Source organism: Salvelinus fontinalis, chromosome 33, assembly GCF_029448725.1.
Source record: "Salvelinus fontinalis isolate EN_2023a chromosome 33, ASM2944872v1, whole genome shotgun sequence".
In the NCBI taxonomy this organism is placed as follows: Eukaryota; Metazoa; Chordata; class Actinopteri; order Salmoniformes; family Salmonidae; genus Salvelinus; species Salvelinus fontinalis.
Genome location: NC_074697.1, coordinates 34,852,700 through 34,868,053, shown reverse-complemented (window position 1 = coordinate 34,868,053; position 15,354 = coordinate 34,852,700). Strand labels below are relative to the sequence as shown.

Genomic DNA, 15,354 nt, shown 5'->3' with positions numbered 1-15,354 from the left:
CGATGAACGATTGGAGCTGACCCCGCCCTCTCGTCAGCTACAGCTGTCTGCAATTACAAACTCCTTTTCCAGCTGGATAAAAGACAGTGTTCCTTTGTTAGGGGAGAGAGCTTTTTTTTTGGTATGTCCTTTGTTTCGTTGTTGGTCTGTATGAATTTTTATAAAGTATTGTGTAGCCGGTCCTGCTGACGTTTGTGTACGCCATAGGACTGTGTTTTTGAAATTGTTCACTTTACGTTTGTATTATTCTGTTTCGTTTGTTCCCAGGGGGAAGGGAAAGACACCTTGTGAGTGCTTAGGAAAGAGGCCTGCGGGTATACATATACCCGTAGTATGTACTAAGTCTATGCACACTAGGAAAGACCTGGGCGGACAATCCCCTGTATTTTACTATGCCAGGTTGTGCTAGTTAGGTAAGTTGTAGGAGAGGGGACTCAACTTTAACTTTCTTTGCTTTAACTATTACTTTCTTGGTCCAGCCCCTTTTCCCCAAATTACCGTGTGATGGAAATAAATTCCCTGTAAACGGTAATATATTCTGCCTCTGTCATCCTTACCTGCACCTACAGTCACATACCTCTTTCACTCCACCGGGAGTTGCGTGTAGCAGGGTGTTGCGTTCCCTCCAAGAGGCGTGCCTAACACACACGCCTTTTCAGTTCTGCCCCCACATTTTCTATGGGATTGAGGTCAGGGCTTTGATGTCCACTCCAATAGCTTGACTTTGTTGTCCTTAAGCCATTTTTCCACAATTTTGGAAGTATGCTTGGGGTCATTGTCCATTTGAGACCAAGCTTTAACTTCCTGACTGATGTCTTGATGTTGCTTCAAACAAATCCACAATTTTCCTTTCACATGATGCCATCTATTTTGTGAAGAGCACCAGTCCCTCCTGCAGCAAAGCACCCCCACAACATGATGTTGCCACCCCCGTGGTTCACGCTTGGGATGGTGTTCTTCTGCTTGCAAGTCTCCCTTTTTTCCTCAACATAACAATGGTCATTATGGCCAAACGGTTCAATTTTTGTTTCATCAGACCAGAGGACAGTTCTTCAAAAAGTAAGATCTTTGTCCCCATGTGCAGTTGTAAACTGTAGTCTTTATGGCGATTTTGGAGCAGTGGTTTCTTCCTTGCTGAGTGGCCTTTCAGGTTATGATATCTCGTTTTACTGTGGATATAGATACTTTTGTACCTGTTTCCTCCAGCATCTTCACAAGGTCCTTTGCTGTTCTGAAATTGATTTGCACTTTTCGCACCAAGTATGTTCATCTCTAGGAGAAAGAACGCGTCTCCTTCCTGAGCAGTATGACGGCTGCGTGGTCCCATGGTGTTTATACTTGCGTACTATTGTTTGTACAGATGAACGTGGTACATTCAGGCATTTGGAAAATGCCCCCAAGGATGAACCAGACTTGTGGAGGTCTACAATTATTTTTCTGTGTTGATTTCTTTTGATTTTCCCATGATGTCAAGCAAAGAGGCACTGAGTTTGAAGGTAGGACTTGAAATGCATCCACAGGTACACCTCCAATTGACTCAAAATTATGTCAATTAGCCTAACAGAAGCTTCTGAAGCCATGACATAATTTTCTGGAATTTTCAAAGCTGTTTAAAGGCACAGTCAACTTAGTATGTAGACTTGTGACCCACTGGAATTGTGATTACACTAAATGATAAGTGAAATAATCTGTCTGTAAACAATTGTTGGAAAAATGACTTGTGACATGCACAAAGTAGATGTCCTAACAGACTTGCCAAAACTATAGTTAACAAGACATTTGTGGAGTGGTTGAAACACTTAGGTTGGAGTCATTAAAACTAGGTTATGTAAACTTCCGACTTCAACTGTATATCTAGGACCTAGTCTTTCCTGACCACTTGGCCTCACAAGGAAAAACTCGAGGTCCTACCGATATGCACCTGTAACAGTGTTCGGTGGTGGTGCTGCTTGCTTACTTGCTGGTGGAGCGGATAGGTTTGAGGACGCCGACGCTGTGTTGGTATTTGCTCCGCACTGCTTCCTCCTCCAGCTCTTTCATGTAGGGAGCGCCACCGTCCAGGGACAAACCACCCTCTGCCCTTGCCGCCGTTTCCAGTGCATCCTGGGATTGATGGAGATGAATGGATTGTCAATAAGAGCAGATACATTTTAAACAATGACGTATTGGAAGCATTTAGCTTGTGGCGGACGTCACAGTGCGGACGTTAGAGGTAGCCGAGACTAGACCCTGGGACCTTGTCCTAGCAAACACACGTGGCCACCCTCCTAAAATGTACTTAGCCAGTCACGATACCAAAAAGGATTCAAATTGGCATCAAATACATCTCAGGTTCAGGAGTGCGTTTACAAATCCCCATCCGTTACACTTACTAATTTTTAGTAGTATATCTGTCCCTACTAGTTTGATGACAGTACATTTGAGAAGTTCACTCAGACATGACTAAAGAGAAATACTTGTTGCCAGTCATCAAGTATTAGGTAATCATCTGGCCTCCATTTGCCCGAGTGCCAGAGGGCAAAAAAAGCATAACCTTGTAGTATACGTCCCAAATGGCACCCTATTCCCTACGTAGTGCACTACTTTTGACCATTGCTCAAACGGTCAGAAACAGACTCCATGAGGGTGGTATGAGGGCCCGACGTCCACAGGTGGGGGTTGTGCTTACAGCCCAACACCGTGCAGGACGTTTGGCATTTGCCAGAGAACACCAAGATTGGCAAATTCGCCACTGGCGCCCTGTGCTCTTCACAGATGAAAGCAGGTTCACACTGAGCACATGAGCACATGTGACAGATGTGACAGAGTCTGGAGGCGCCGTGGAGAACGTTCTGCTGCCTGCAACATCCTCCAGCATGACCGGTTTGGCGGTGGGTCAGTCATGGTGTGAGGTGGCATTTCTTTGTGGGGCCGCACAGCCCATACATGTGCTCGCCAGAGGTAGCCTGACTGCCAATAGGTACCGAGATGAGATCCTCAGGCCCCTTGTTCCTCAGGCCCCTTGTGAGACCATATGCTGGTGCGGTTGGCCCTGGGTTCCTTCTAATGCAAGACAATGCTAGACCTCATGTGGCTGGAGTGTGTCAGCAGTTCCTGCAAGAGGAAGGCATTGATGCTATGGACTGGCCCCCCCGTTCACCAGACCTGAATCCAATTGAGCACATCTGGGACATCATGTCTCGCTCCATCCACCAACGCCACGTTGCACCACAGACTGTCCAGGAGTTGGCGGATGCTTTAGTCCAGGTCTGGGAGGAGATCCCTCAGGAGACCATCCGCCACCTCATCAGGAGCATGCCCAGGCATTGTAGGGAGGTCATACAGGCACGTGGAGGCCACACACACACTACTGAGCCTCATTTTGACTTGTTTTAAGGACATTACATCAAAGTTGGATCAGCCTGTAGTGTGGTTTTCCACTTTAATTCCAAATTCAGACCTCCATGGGTTGATAAATTTGATTTCCATTGATACTTTGTGTGATTTTGCGTTCAGCACATTCAACTATGTAAAGAAAAAAGTATTTAATAAGAATATTTAATTCATTCATATCTAGGATGTGTTATTTTAGTGTTCCCTTTATTTTTTTGAGCAGTGTATTTCCCCCCCCCCTCCTTTTTCAACGCAAGTTATTCTAAAATTGTTGAATGAGTTTCCTGTAAACAATAGATATTATACTCTTTCTCTATTAGACAGGTAAATACTGACCATCTTTTATCTGCTAAACTATTACAATTATAACCGGCTGCACTTATTTCACCATTTAAAATCTATCATAATATATGTTTGTAAACTGACCATTAAAAAAGGACCACAGTGATTGAGTGTCCATATAGCTAAATCATTATATTTGCATTGCTATTAAGTAAACCTCCAAATGTTCCCCACTATTCCACCTGCTAAAACCCCTCCCGATCCCAAGCTGGGTTGTCATCCCAGCGACTGGCAGACCACCCGTCTCCCAGGGCCCCCGAGAGACTGGAACCCGTCCATTGAAAAGAGCACACAGTGCCACCCACAGAACAGAAGCAGATCAGCCGCCAAAATAATTTCCATAGCCCTCACCTCAATTTGCTTGATATATACACTGATTGAAATTTTTTAACTCGTCAAAAAAAGAAACGTTCCTTTTCAGGACCCTGTCTTTCAAAGATAATTCGTAAAAATCCAAATAACTTCACAGATCTTCATTGTTAAGAGTTTAAAAACTGTTTCCAATGCTTGCTCAATGATCCATAAACAATTAATGAACATGGACCTGTGGAACGGTCGTTAAGACACAACAGCTTACAGACGGTAGGAAATTAAGGTCACAGTTATGAAAACTTAGGACACTAAAGAGGCCTTTCTACTGACTCTGGAAAAACACCAAAAGAAAGTTAATCTGCGTGAACGTCTTAGGCATGCTGCAAGGAGGCATGAGGACTGCTGATGTGGCCAGGGCAATGAATTGCAATGTCCGTACTGTGAGACGCCTAAGACAGCGCTACAGGGAGACAGGACGGACAGCTGATCGTCCTTGCAGTGGCAGACCACGTGTAACACCTGCACAGGATCGGTACATACGAACATCACACCTGCGGGACAGGTACAGGATGGCAACAACAACTGCCCGAGTTACACCAGGAACGTACAATCCCTCCATCAGTGCTCAGACTGCGCGCATTAGGCTGAGAGAGGATGGACTGAGGGCTTGTAGGCAGGTCCTCACCAGACAACAAACCCACCGTCACTGGACCAGACAGGACTAGCAAAAAGTACTCTTCACTGACGAGTTTGTGGTTGTCTCACCAGGGGTGATGGTCGGATTCGCGTTTATCGTCAAAGGAATGAGTGTTACACCGAGGCCTGTACTCTGGAGCGGGATCGATTGAGGCGGAGTGTCCATCATGGTCTGGGGCGGTATGTCACAGCATCATCGGACTGAGCTTGTTGTCAATGCAGGCAATCTCAACGCTGTGCGTTACAGGGAAGACATCCTCCTCCCTCATGTGGTACCCTTCCTGCAGGCTCATCCTAACATGTCCCTCCAGCATGACAATGCCAGCACTGCTCGGTCTGTGTGTGATTTCCTGCAAGACAGGAATGTCAGTGTTCTGCCATGGCCAGCGAAGAGCCTGGATCTCAATCCCATTGAGCATGTCTGGGACCTGTTGGATCGGAGGGTGAGGGCTAGGGCCATTCCCCCCCAGAAATATCCGGGAACTTGCAGGTGCCTTGGTGGAAGAGTGGGGTAACATCTCACGGCAAGAACTGGCAAATCTGGTGCAGTCCATGAGGAGGAGATGCACTGCAGTACTTAATGCAGCTGGTGGCCAGACCAGATACTGACTCATACTTTTGATTTTGCCCCCCCCCCCCTTTGTTCAGGGACACGTTATTCAATTTCTATTAGTCACATGTCTGTGGAACTTGTTCAGTTTATGTCTCAGTTTTTGAATCTTGTTATGTTCATACAAATATTTACACATGTTAAGTTTGCTGAAAATAAACGCAGTTGACAGGAAGAGGACGTTTCTTTTTTTCTGAGTTTATATATTTAAAAGAATCCTGCCTATCTTCATTTCCATAATTAACATTTGTAATAATGTAGGTAGTTCATGCAAAGGATTGTTACCTCTTACCAGGATTGCCATTACAAAAATTACACTTTGGCATGGCAAGCAACTATATTTTAGAAAACAATTGTGATTCATCCTATATTGTCCCTTATATCTTTACTCCCTAGTAACAGTTGTGGGACACACACACACCTTTCCCCCACAAACAACCATACACTCAGATGCTCCATCCCAGAGTCCAACTGAAGAAAGAACTTGATTTACGAATGCATACACAGACATGAAAAATTTAGCAAAAACGGGTCCCCCGTTGTGACCATATTCCCAAGCATCTCTGTGTTGTCAGACCTTTGATGATTATGTGCCACCAGGGCCACAATAATATGGCCCCTCTCTGAATGTCCGAGTGTGACCCCCTCCCCATTGGTTACTGCAGCTAGTGTTGCTAGCACTGCCACTGCCTGGGTGGGGACACCCCACTGGAATCTCCACCAGTTGGGTACAAGGTCTTCAAGGTTCTCATTAGCAGCTTTGAGAATTTCCTTGTATATTATGCTCTCCCATCAGGGGGATTTGGCTTTGTAGGACCAACCCTGCCAGGCAGGCTCAGAATCTTGAGGGTGTGGTGCTGCTTTAGTAGGTCTCAGACCACATTCATCTTTCTGATTTGGCTGCGTATAGGCTACTTACGGTAGGTCCATAAAACAGATAAGGACTTATCCTTAGCGTATGGGTCGCTCAGGTATAGGGTTGGGGATGGGCCAATAAATAAATCAACTACATGTATGATATATTTTAAAATGTATATCCCACATCTGCACAAAATTGAAAGCTCTCATAACCCCTGCTCACAAGCACACATGGGCTCTGGGATTTGCAACCACCATCCTTTTTCACTGACTCAACTCCACACTTTTCCAAACACAAAAACACACACCCCACCTTCCATCACAATACTCCAGCACATACCCACCTACTGTGTCCTCTGTGTTTTATCTCTTCCATGTTGATTCAGTACTTTTGTGTTCCAGTACCTTGTATTTGAAGATGTATAATTTAGTTAATTATCCTACTAATGCTGTCTTATCAATTCATAAAATACTATAAATGGAAAGTCTAATACTAATTATTTTCCAACATTCCCTACCTAGAATGGTATAGTGTAGTTGTAGTTTATTTATTTAAATTGTGTATTTTATTGCTTTTCTATATATTTTTTTTTATTACAATCCCGACCATGGCTAATATTGAGTGTTCCATTAATAGAATCCTCTGTGAACTTTAATATTTAGAATAACCATGGAGTCTCGGAACATTTGGTTATCAATATACAGTTTATCGACTACGAGAGCTACACTTTTCCCTTTTAATGTCTTATCATTGAAGATGGGGTACAGAACTTTGTGCAGTTCTGCAATTTCCTTTGGGAAATGCCTATTATCATGCCAGCAAAACTTTTAACCATTATTTTATCATTAAAGAAATGATACGCTGTACACGTTCGAGTTGGATTTTGTTGAGTTTCGCGTGGGATCTAAAGTGCTGCAAGGAGCAACTAACTATACCGCCGGGAACTTCTTGTCTTGGATACCAGTAAGTACCAGATTTTCTCTCATGGATCTAGATTGTATGTCATTTTTTATTCATGTAACCTTTATTTAACTAAGCAAGTCAGTTAAGAACAAATTCTTATTTACAATGACGCCCTACCGCGGCAAATTGTGCGCCACCCTATGGTACCCCCAAGCCTGAATTCGAACCAGGTAGTGACGCCTCTTGCACTGAGATGCAGTACCTTAGACCGCTGCACCACTTAGGAGCCCCAAGTAAGGCTTCTCTCAGAAAGATGTTCCCCTGTTTAAGTTCATTAACGTCCATTTTCAATCTTATAGCTAGACATCCCTTTTAGCGTGTTTGTTTCTTTCTCCATTGTCGCAGCTTTTTCGTCATTCATCTCGAGGCTTGCCTTCAACTCCTTTATATCCTTACTGACTAGTTCAAGTATGTCCAGTTTGTCATTTATCGATTTTAACAGATCGGTTTCCACCCTTACCATTCCCGGTGGTGAAAAGCTTAAATCGTCTGTGTCCTTAGTCGCGATACACACTACTTTTGAGTCGGGGTAAGAACCGCCTCAGAAAAGCGGCCAAGCAGAGATGCAGAGGTCGTTCAGGCAGGCAGAGAGCAAGAGAACAACGAAGAGCTCGGCCGAGCGTGAGGCACACGCGCTGGAGTCAGCCATACAAGGACAGTACATCATCTCACAAACACACAATCACTAAAACACATGTCATGTACCAAATGTGATGAGGCAGTATGTAACTCTTGCATAACTGTTCTTTTTACCAGACAGACAAACGGGTCATTTCTTGCGTCAGCTGAGGTATGACTCAGCCCTGATTGAGTCATTCTGTCACAGAGGAGGCCTGGGGGAACGACTGAGGCACAGCAAAGACGTCAGCACACACTGCTCCAGAGGAGGGAGCAAGAAAACAGATAGAGGTCATTTTTAAGATTAGGATAAAGTATTGTTGAATATGGATTGTTTGGAAGATTTTACTCGAGTTTCCCTTTACAAACACTGTAGTCTGGAAATTGCTTTAATTAGTCAATTACATTAGTAATAATACATGGCAGTGTTTCCCCTATATGCATTTAGCAGTGATGCACCGCCACTGCAATAAATAAATAAATATATATTAATAATATACACACAAACACACAGTGCCTTTGGAAAGTACAGTTGAAATCGGAAGTTTACATACACTTAGGTTGGAGTCATTAAAACTCGTTGTTCAACCACGCCACAAATTTCTTGTTGACAAACTATGGTTTTGGCAAGTCGGTTAGGACATCTACTTTGTGCATGTCACAAGTCATTTTTCCAACAATTGTTTACTGACAGATTATTTCGCTTATAATTCACTGTATCACAATTCCAGTGGGTCAGAAGTTTACATACACTAAGTTGACTGTGCCTTTAACCTTTCTGAACCACACATCCCGGATCCGGAATAATTGTCATCAGAAACCCTGACTAGCATTGCCTAGCCTAGCGCCACAGGTATATAATATAATATAATTTCATGAAATCACAAGTGCAATATTGCAAAACACAGCTTAGCCTTTTGTTAATCCATCTGTCGTCTCAGATTTTGAAATTATGCTTTACAGCGAAAGCAATACAAGCGTTTGTGTAAGTTTATCGATCACTCAACAAAACAATAAGTACACCTAGCATCAGGTAACGAAAATCAGAAAAGCAATCAAATTAATCGTTTACCTTTGATGATCTTCGGATGTTTTCACTCATGAGACTCCCAGTTAGAGAACAAATGTTCCTTTTGTTCCACAAAGATATTTTTTATATCCAAATAACTCCGTTAGTTTGATGCGTTATGCCCAGGAATCCACCGGAAAGAGCGCTCGCGACAACGCTGACAAAAATCCAAAATTATATCCATGATGTCCACAGAAACATGTCAAATGTTTTTTATAATCCATCTTCAGGGTGTTTTTCAAATATCTATTCGATAATATATCAACCGGGACAGTTGGCTTTTCACTAGGACAGGGAGGAACAATGGCCGCCTCTGTTACGCAGAACTCACTCTGAGAGCCCCCACCTATCCACTTTTGCAATGTGCCCTTTCGTGCTCATTCTTCAAAACAAAAGCTTGTGGAAGGATACCCGAAGCGTTTGACCCAAGTTAAACAATTTAAAGGCAATGCTACCAAATACTAATTCAGTGTATGTAAACTTCTGACCCACTGGGAATGTGATGAAATAAATTAAAGCTGAAATAAATCATTCTCTTTACTATTATTCAGACATTTCACTTGCTTAAAATAAAGTGGTGATCCTGACCTAAGACAGGGAATTTTTACTCTGATTAAATGTTGGGAATTGTGAAAAAATTGAGTTGAAATGTATTTGACTTCAACTGTATTCTGACTCATTTACTTTTCCCACATTTTGTTACGTTACCAGCCTTATTCTAAAATGGATTCAATAAAACAATCCTCATCCATCTCCATAGAATACCCCATAATGACACAGCAAAAAACAAGTTAAGAAATGTTTGCAAATTTATTTAAAACAAAAAACTGAAATATATTTACATACAGTGGGGCAAAAAAGTATTTAGTCAGCCACCAATTGTGCAAGTTCTCCCACTTAAAAAGATGAGAGAGGCCTGTAATTTTTTTGAGTGGCCCAGTGAAAGACCGGACTTGAACCCGATCGAACATCTCTGGAGAGACCTGAAAATAGCTGTGCAGCAACGCTCCCGATCCAACATGAGAGCAGATCTGCAGATAAGAATGGGAGAAACTCCCCAAATACAGGTGCGCCAAGCTTGTTGCGTCATACCCAAGAAGACTCAAGGCTGTAATCGCTGCCAAAGGTGCTTTAACAAAGTACTGAGTAAAGGGTATGAATACTTATGTAAATGTAATATTTCAGCAAAAATGTATCAAAACCAGTTTTTGCTTTTTCATTAGGAGGTATTGTGTGTAGATTGATGAGGGAAAACAAACAATTTAATACATTTTCAAGTAAGGCTGAAACCTAACAAAATGTGTTGAAAGTCAAGGGGTCTGAATACTTTCCAAAGGCACTGTATATGGGGTTTATATAGCACTTTTAATGGACCCAAGACACTTTACAATAGTAATAACAAAAATACAACAAAAAAATAACTAAATGGTATAAAATAGGAACAGGGTTGAAGAATGTTGTTGAAGCAGTGGAGGAACTGTCTAGGGCCCATTAGCCAAGGAAATACCTACCCAGTACCCACTCTTGTAAATCTGATAACATACGCCTAACATGAAGTGCACAAGGAGATCTAGAAAGAGGGGGCATGGCCAGCTTAAATAATCTCAATGTCCACAGGCATACTGAAGTGCAGACAATGGCCGGTCAGGAAAAGAACTGTACCTTGTAAGAGAGGCTGTATATAAATCTGTCTGAATGAAGGTGGCACATTGCCTGTTTCTGATCTTCTCCACAGCGCTTCTCAGCACGTGTGTGCCTGCCCCTCCCCTTCTCAATCACCCCCTGCTCACGTTTCTATTCTCACATTGCACAAACACAGCTATCAAGCCAATACGGTGCCTATTAGTCCCCCGCATCACAGGAAGCAAACGTGCTATAGGCTGTCACTGCCAGTGAGGCTGTAAGTGGGAGGGTCAAAGTTATGTAAACAATTGAAGCCAGGCAGCAGGAGGATGTGGGGTCTGCTAGAGATGGAAAATAACAAATAATATACTGGTAAACATGTTGAGAGGTCTAGTGTAGTTGAGGAAATTAGGTTTAGAAGAAAAAAAAAGGACTGGGAACAAAAAATATATTTTCATGATAAACAAAAAAATAAGAGAAACCCCTCTCCTATCCTGCTGACTAACACTGACAGGGAAAGAGGAGGGAGGGGGTGACAAAAACACACAAACACAAAGGGTTGAGCACGTGGAGCAACAAAACAGCTCTTCCTCTATTTTAACAGGGAACTGCCATAGGTCCTTGTCACAGTGGTCCACTCTGCAGAGAGCGAGAAGAGCCACTGGCCCCACTAAATGTTTCCAACAACTCTCCCTCACTAGCTTTAAGCACCAGCTGTCAGAGCAGCTCATAGATTGCTGCACCTGTACATAGCCCATCTATAATTTAGCCCAAACAACTACCTCTTTACCTACTGTATTTATTTATTTTGCTCCTTTGCACCCCATTATTTACCCTCTACTTTGCACCTTCTTCCACTGCAAACCAACCATTCCAGTGTTATTTTTTTTTACTTGCTATATTGTATTTACTTCGCCACCATGGCCTTTTTATATATTTATTTATTTATTTATATATATATTTTGTTTGCCTTCACCTCCCTTATCTCACCTCACTTGCTCATATTGTATATAGACTTATTTTCACTGTATTATTGACTGTATGTTTGTTTTACTCCATGTGTAACTATGTGTTGTTGTATGTGTCGAACTGCTTTGCTTTATCTTGGCCAGGTCGCAATTGTAAATGAGAACGTGTTCTCAATTTGCCTACCTGGTTAAATAAAGGTGAAATAAATAAATAAAAAAGAAAAATAGGATGACTATGAATAACAGTTCATGACAATAATGAATCATTTTCTCGAGTAGGGTGGAACTTGTGCCACAGATTTGTGACAGAACTAGGCTTGAGAAAGGACTACGTTCTTAATAGGATCAATCCAACCGCCAATACTTGTGATATTTGAAGAATGGGAGGATATGTAGCTGACTCAGCACAATTCTACAGCTCTCCCAGTCCCGCAACTATTTCAACGTCAGGCCCATTACCCTTATGCCATACAAAAGACAGTGGGTGCTTGACAACTTGGATGCTGAAACCAAATTAGCAAAATAGCTGTGAAAAATGGCATGTGCTTATCAAACTAATCAATCATCTTTTATTGCAATTACTCAAACACACCCAGACTGAGTTGTGCAGAGGAAGAAACCTGCACACAGAGAAAGCAAGAATATACAGGCATAGGACCTAATGAGAAAGAAACTGAACATGTCATTCAACCTGGCCATTATGATAATAGATCATCACAAACATTAAAATACCACCACACAGACTCACCTGGACCTTGGCGAGATCGTATGGGGTGACCTCTGTGCCTGGTAAAGTGTCTCTGCTCTGCACGGCCCGGTACACAGGCCCAGGTACCAGGTAGTCCTTTCCCAAATCATGCTCTTTCATCGTCTTTCACCAACATAGGAGCTGGCTGGCGTTTCCTCGCTATGCTTTGTTTTCAACTAATTGATATGGAACAACAGGACAAGGGGTGTCATGAATGAAAACATGGACGACTACAGACAATCAGCATTGTTGTTAACACTAAAAGTTCCGTTTGGTTGCTTGGAGGCACGTGTCCGGTTTTTGTTGAAATTGTCAGCCCCTCATCATCAAATAAGGTATTTTCCAATTAAGGACAGGAACAATGATCCCATCCTATACATTAGCCTTCTAGGCTGCCTGGTATGTGGTGAGGGAGTGGAGAAGGATGACTCAGAAATGCTCAAATGTATTGCATAGCACAGTAATGAAACTGGTGATGCAGAGTGCATTTTGGGCAGTGGCAATACCTGTTACAGATGTTGCAGAGGGGCCAATTGTAAACTAGGAGAGGGGGGAATAATTTTTTCAAAGGGTTATCTATTTCCAAACCTTTTTACAGCGCATGTGCCATATTCCCTGCTGCTTCCTCTTCCAAAATAGTACAAAAACAGTAGGGTACAGGGAGTTGTGGATTATTTAAAAAAATACAATTAAATAGGGTTGGGGGGGATAATGAACATTATCGGAGGATTCAATATAATGCAGATGTGGCCATTTTAATTTAAACATTATTTGAGGACATTATGAAGGCCAATTTCATGGTGACGTCACACGATGTATCAATTAGTCCTACTCTGTATTTATATGGAAACTCGACAACCCTGTTATAAACGGGAAAACAACAATTTCATCACGAGCCCGGTGTCATAGTACACTGCTTCGGGCTGAGAGCTATACAGCCTGAGCATCGTTGCACAACAAGCATCCTCAAATATCTTAATTAAAATCATATAATAGTGTATGGCCGCTGTGGCGAAACATGATTAAGGCAATTAACAAATCAACATTTCAGTACTAGGCTACTATACGCGAAACGTTTAGGTTTTCTAAAACGTCAGTATGCAAAATGTCGATCAATAAAATATTAACATAGTCCCCCGATTATAAAATATTGTATGTATAAACATTTGAAAAAATAAGTGAGAAAAAAAAAGATAATCTCGTTGACAAATACCTGGGTCTCCTTGTCAGCCAGCCGAGCCCGATCAGTGGCCACGACAAAACAATTTATTTATAAAGGTGCTCTTTAAGGCAGCCGCTGTGTTACTGGAACGGGAAATGTAGTTCAAGAAAAATATCTAATCATTTACGGGAAGCGGTGTCTACAACGCATGAGACTACAGCTCCCAAGCGCGCCTAATGGCGATCGCAGATATTTTAGGTGGAGTTTATGCATTCTCATTCTGCCACTGTGGTCTGGATGCTGCATTGGCACAATCAAGAAGCCTATTCATTCAACAAATGTTACTTTTTTTGTCCGGGATTGCCAATTAATTTCCATCGGTTGGTCGCCTTGGCACAAAATGTGGATCCTTGTGCGCTGCATAATTACGCAGTGGTTCGCGCGTATTTGGCCTTGAACACAAAATTTGTGTGCGAGACACACTCACCATGCAGCATATTCCAATTTAATAGTCATGGGAATCCATTGAAACATTTATATTAGCTCGCTATGTAGCCATTGTATATCATTGTTGCGTGTTCCTTTTGACTCACCTTATATCCTACCAACTCAGAGCATTTAATATTATTATGTAGGTAAATCACCCTGCTGCGCTCTCATTCAGCTATTTGCGGATTGTGGTTGTTGTGGATGGCAGTTCACAAATCTAAAATGTGGTTTTAAACCCAATAATGGTTGAATTCAAGAAGTTTAAGCTGCCTATCAATCAATGTTTTTGAAACCAGTGAAAAATACGCTTTTGCAACAGCTGCATAGTGCGGATCCCAGTCTACGGAATAAAATTGGGGCTTTTATCGCTCAATCTAATCTCTAGCCACCAGCAAAGCACCATCACACCTCCATGCTTCACGGTGGGAAATACACACACAGAGATAATCCATTCACCTACACTGCATCTCACAAAGACAAGGCAGTTGAAACCAAAAATCTCAAATTTGGACTAATCAGACCAAAATACAGATTTCCACCGGTCTAATGTCCATTGCTCGTGTTTCTTGGCCCAAGGAAGTCTCTTCTTATTGTCATCCTTTAGTAGTGGTTTCTTTGCAGCAATTCGACCATGAAGGCCTGATTCACACAGTCTCCTCTGAACAGTTGATGTTGAGATGTGTGTGTTACTTGAACTCTGTGAAGCATTTATTTGGGCTGCAATTTCTGGGGCTGGAAAATAACTTATCCTCTGCAGCAGCAGTACATTTGAGTCTTCCATTCCTGTGGCAGTCCTCATGAGAGCCAATTTCAGCATAGCGCGTAATGGTTTTTGGGACTGCACTTGAAGAAACATTCAAAGTTCTTGAAATTTTCCGTATTGACTAACCTTCATGTCTTAAAGTAATGTACTGTCATTTCTCTTTGCATATTTGAGCTGTTCTTGCCATAATATGGACTTGATCTTTTACCAAATAGGGCAATCTCTTGTATACCCCCCCTACCTTGTCACAACACAACTGTTTGGCTCAAACGCATTAAGGAAAGAAATTCCACAAATGAACTTTTAACAAGGCACACCTGTTAATTGAAATGCATTCCAGGTGACTACCTCATGAAGCTGGTTGAGAGAATGCAAAGTGTGAGTAATGGATGTGAAATGGCTAGCTAGTTCGCGGTGGTCCGCGCTAATAGTGTTTCAATCGGTTACGTCACTCGCTTTGAGACCTTGAAGTAGTGGTTCCCCTTGCTCTGCAAGGGCCGCGGCTTTTGTGGAGCGATGGGTAACGACACTTCGTGGGTGACTGTTGTTGATGTGTGCAGAAGGTCCCTGGTTCGCGCCTGGGTCGGGGCGAAGTGACGGCCGTAAAGTTATACTGTTACATGTGCAAAGCAGTCATCAAGACAAAGGGTGGCTACTTTGAAGATTTCAGCAAATTCTAAAAACCTGTTTTTGCTTTGTCATTATGGGGTAGTGTGTAGATTGATGGGAGAAAAAAAAATCATACATTTTAGAATAAGGC

The 15,354-nt window shown here is 42.4% G+C and overlaps 1 protein-coding gene across 5 annotated transcripts in view; it reads right to left on the bottom strand.

The window, feature by feature from the left end:
* Window positions 1-13,494, bottom strand: part of LOC129832118 (ATP-binding cassette sub-family C member 5-like) — a 66,529-nt gene extending 53,035 nt beyond the window's left edge. For 3 of the 5 annotated variants that reach the window (XM_055895893.1, XM_055895895.1, XM_055895897.1), the window contains exons 1-3: window positions 13,394-13,494; window positions 12,181-12,356; window positions 1,958-2,103 (exon numbers count right to left, since the gene is read on the bottom strand). In XM_055895893.1, the coding sequence (XP_055751868.1) occupies window positions 1,958-2,103; window positions 12,181-12,300 (266 nt within the window). In that variant the 5' untranslated portion in view covers window positions 12,301-12,356; window positions 13,394-13,494. Of the gene's footprint in view, window positions 1-1,957; window positions 2,104-8,844; window positions 12,137-12,180; window positions 12,357-13,393 lie in introns of those variants that run through there. The other 2 variants (XM_055895896.1, XM_055895894.1) reach the window with 2 other exon arrangements.
* Between the last annotated feature and the right edge of the window lie 1,860 nt (window positions 13,495-15,354).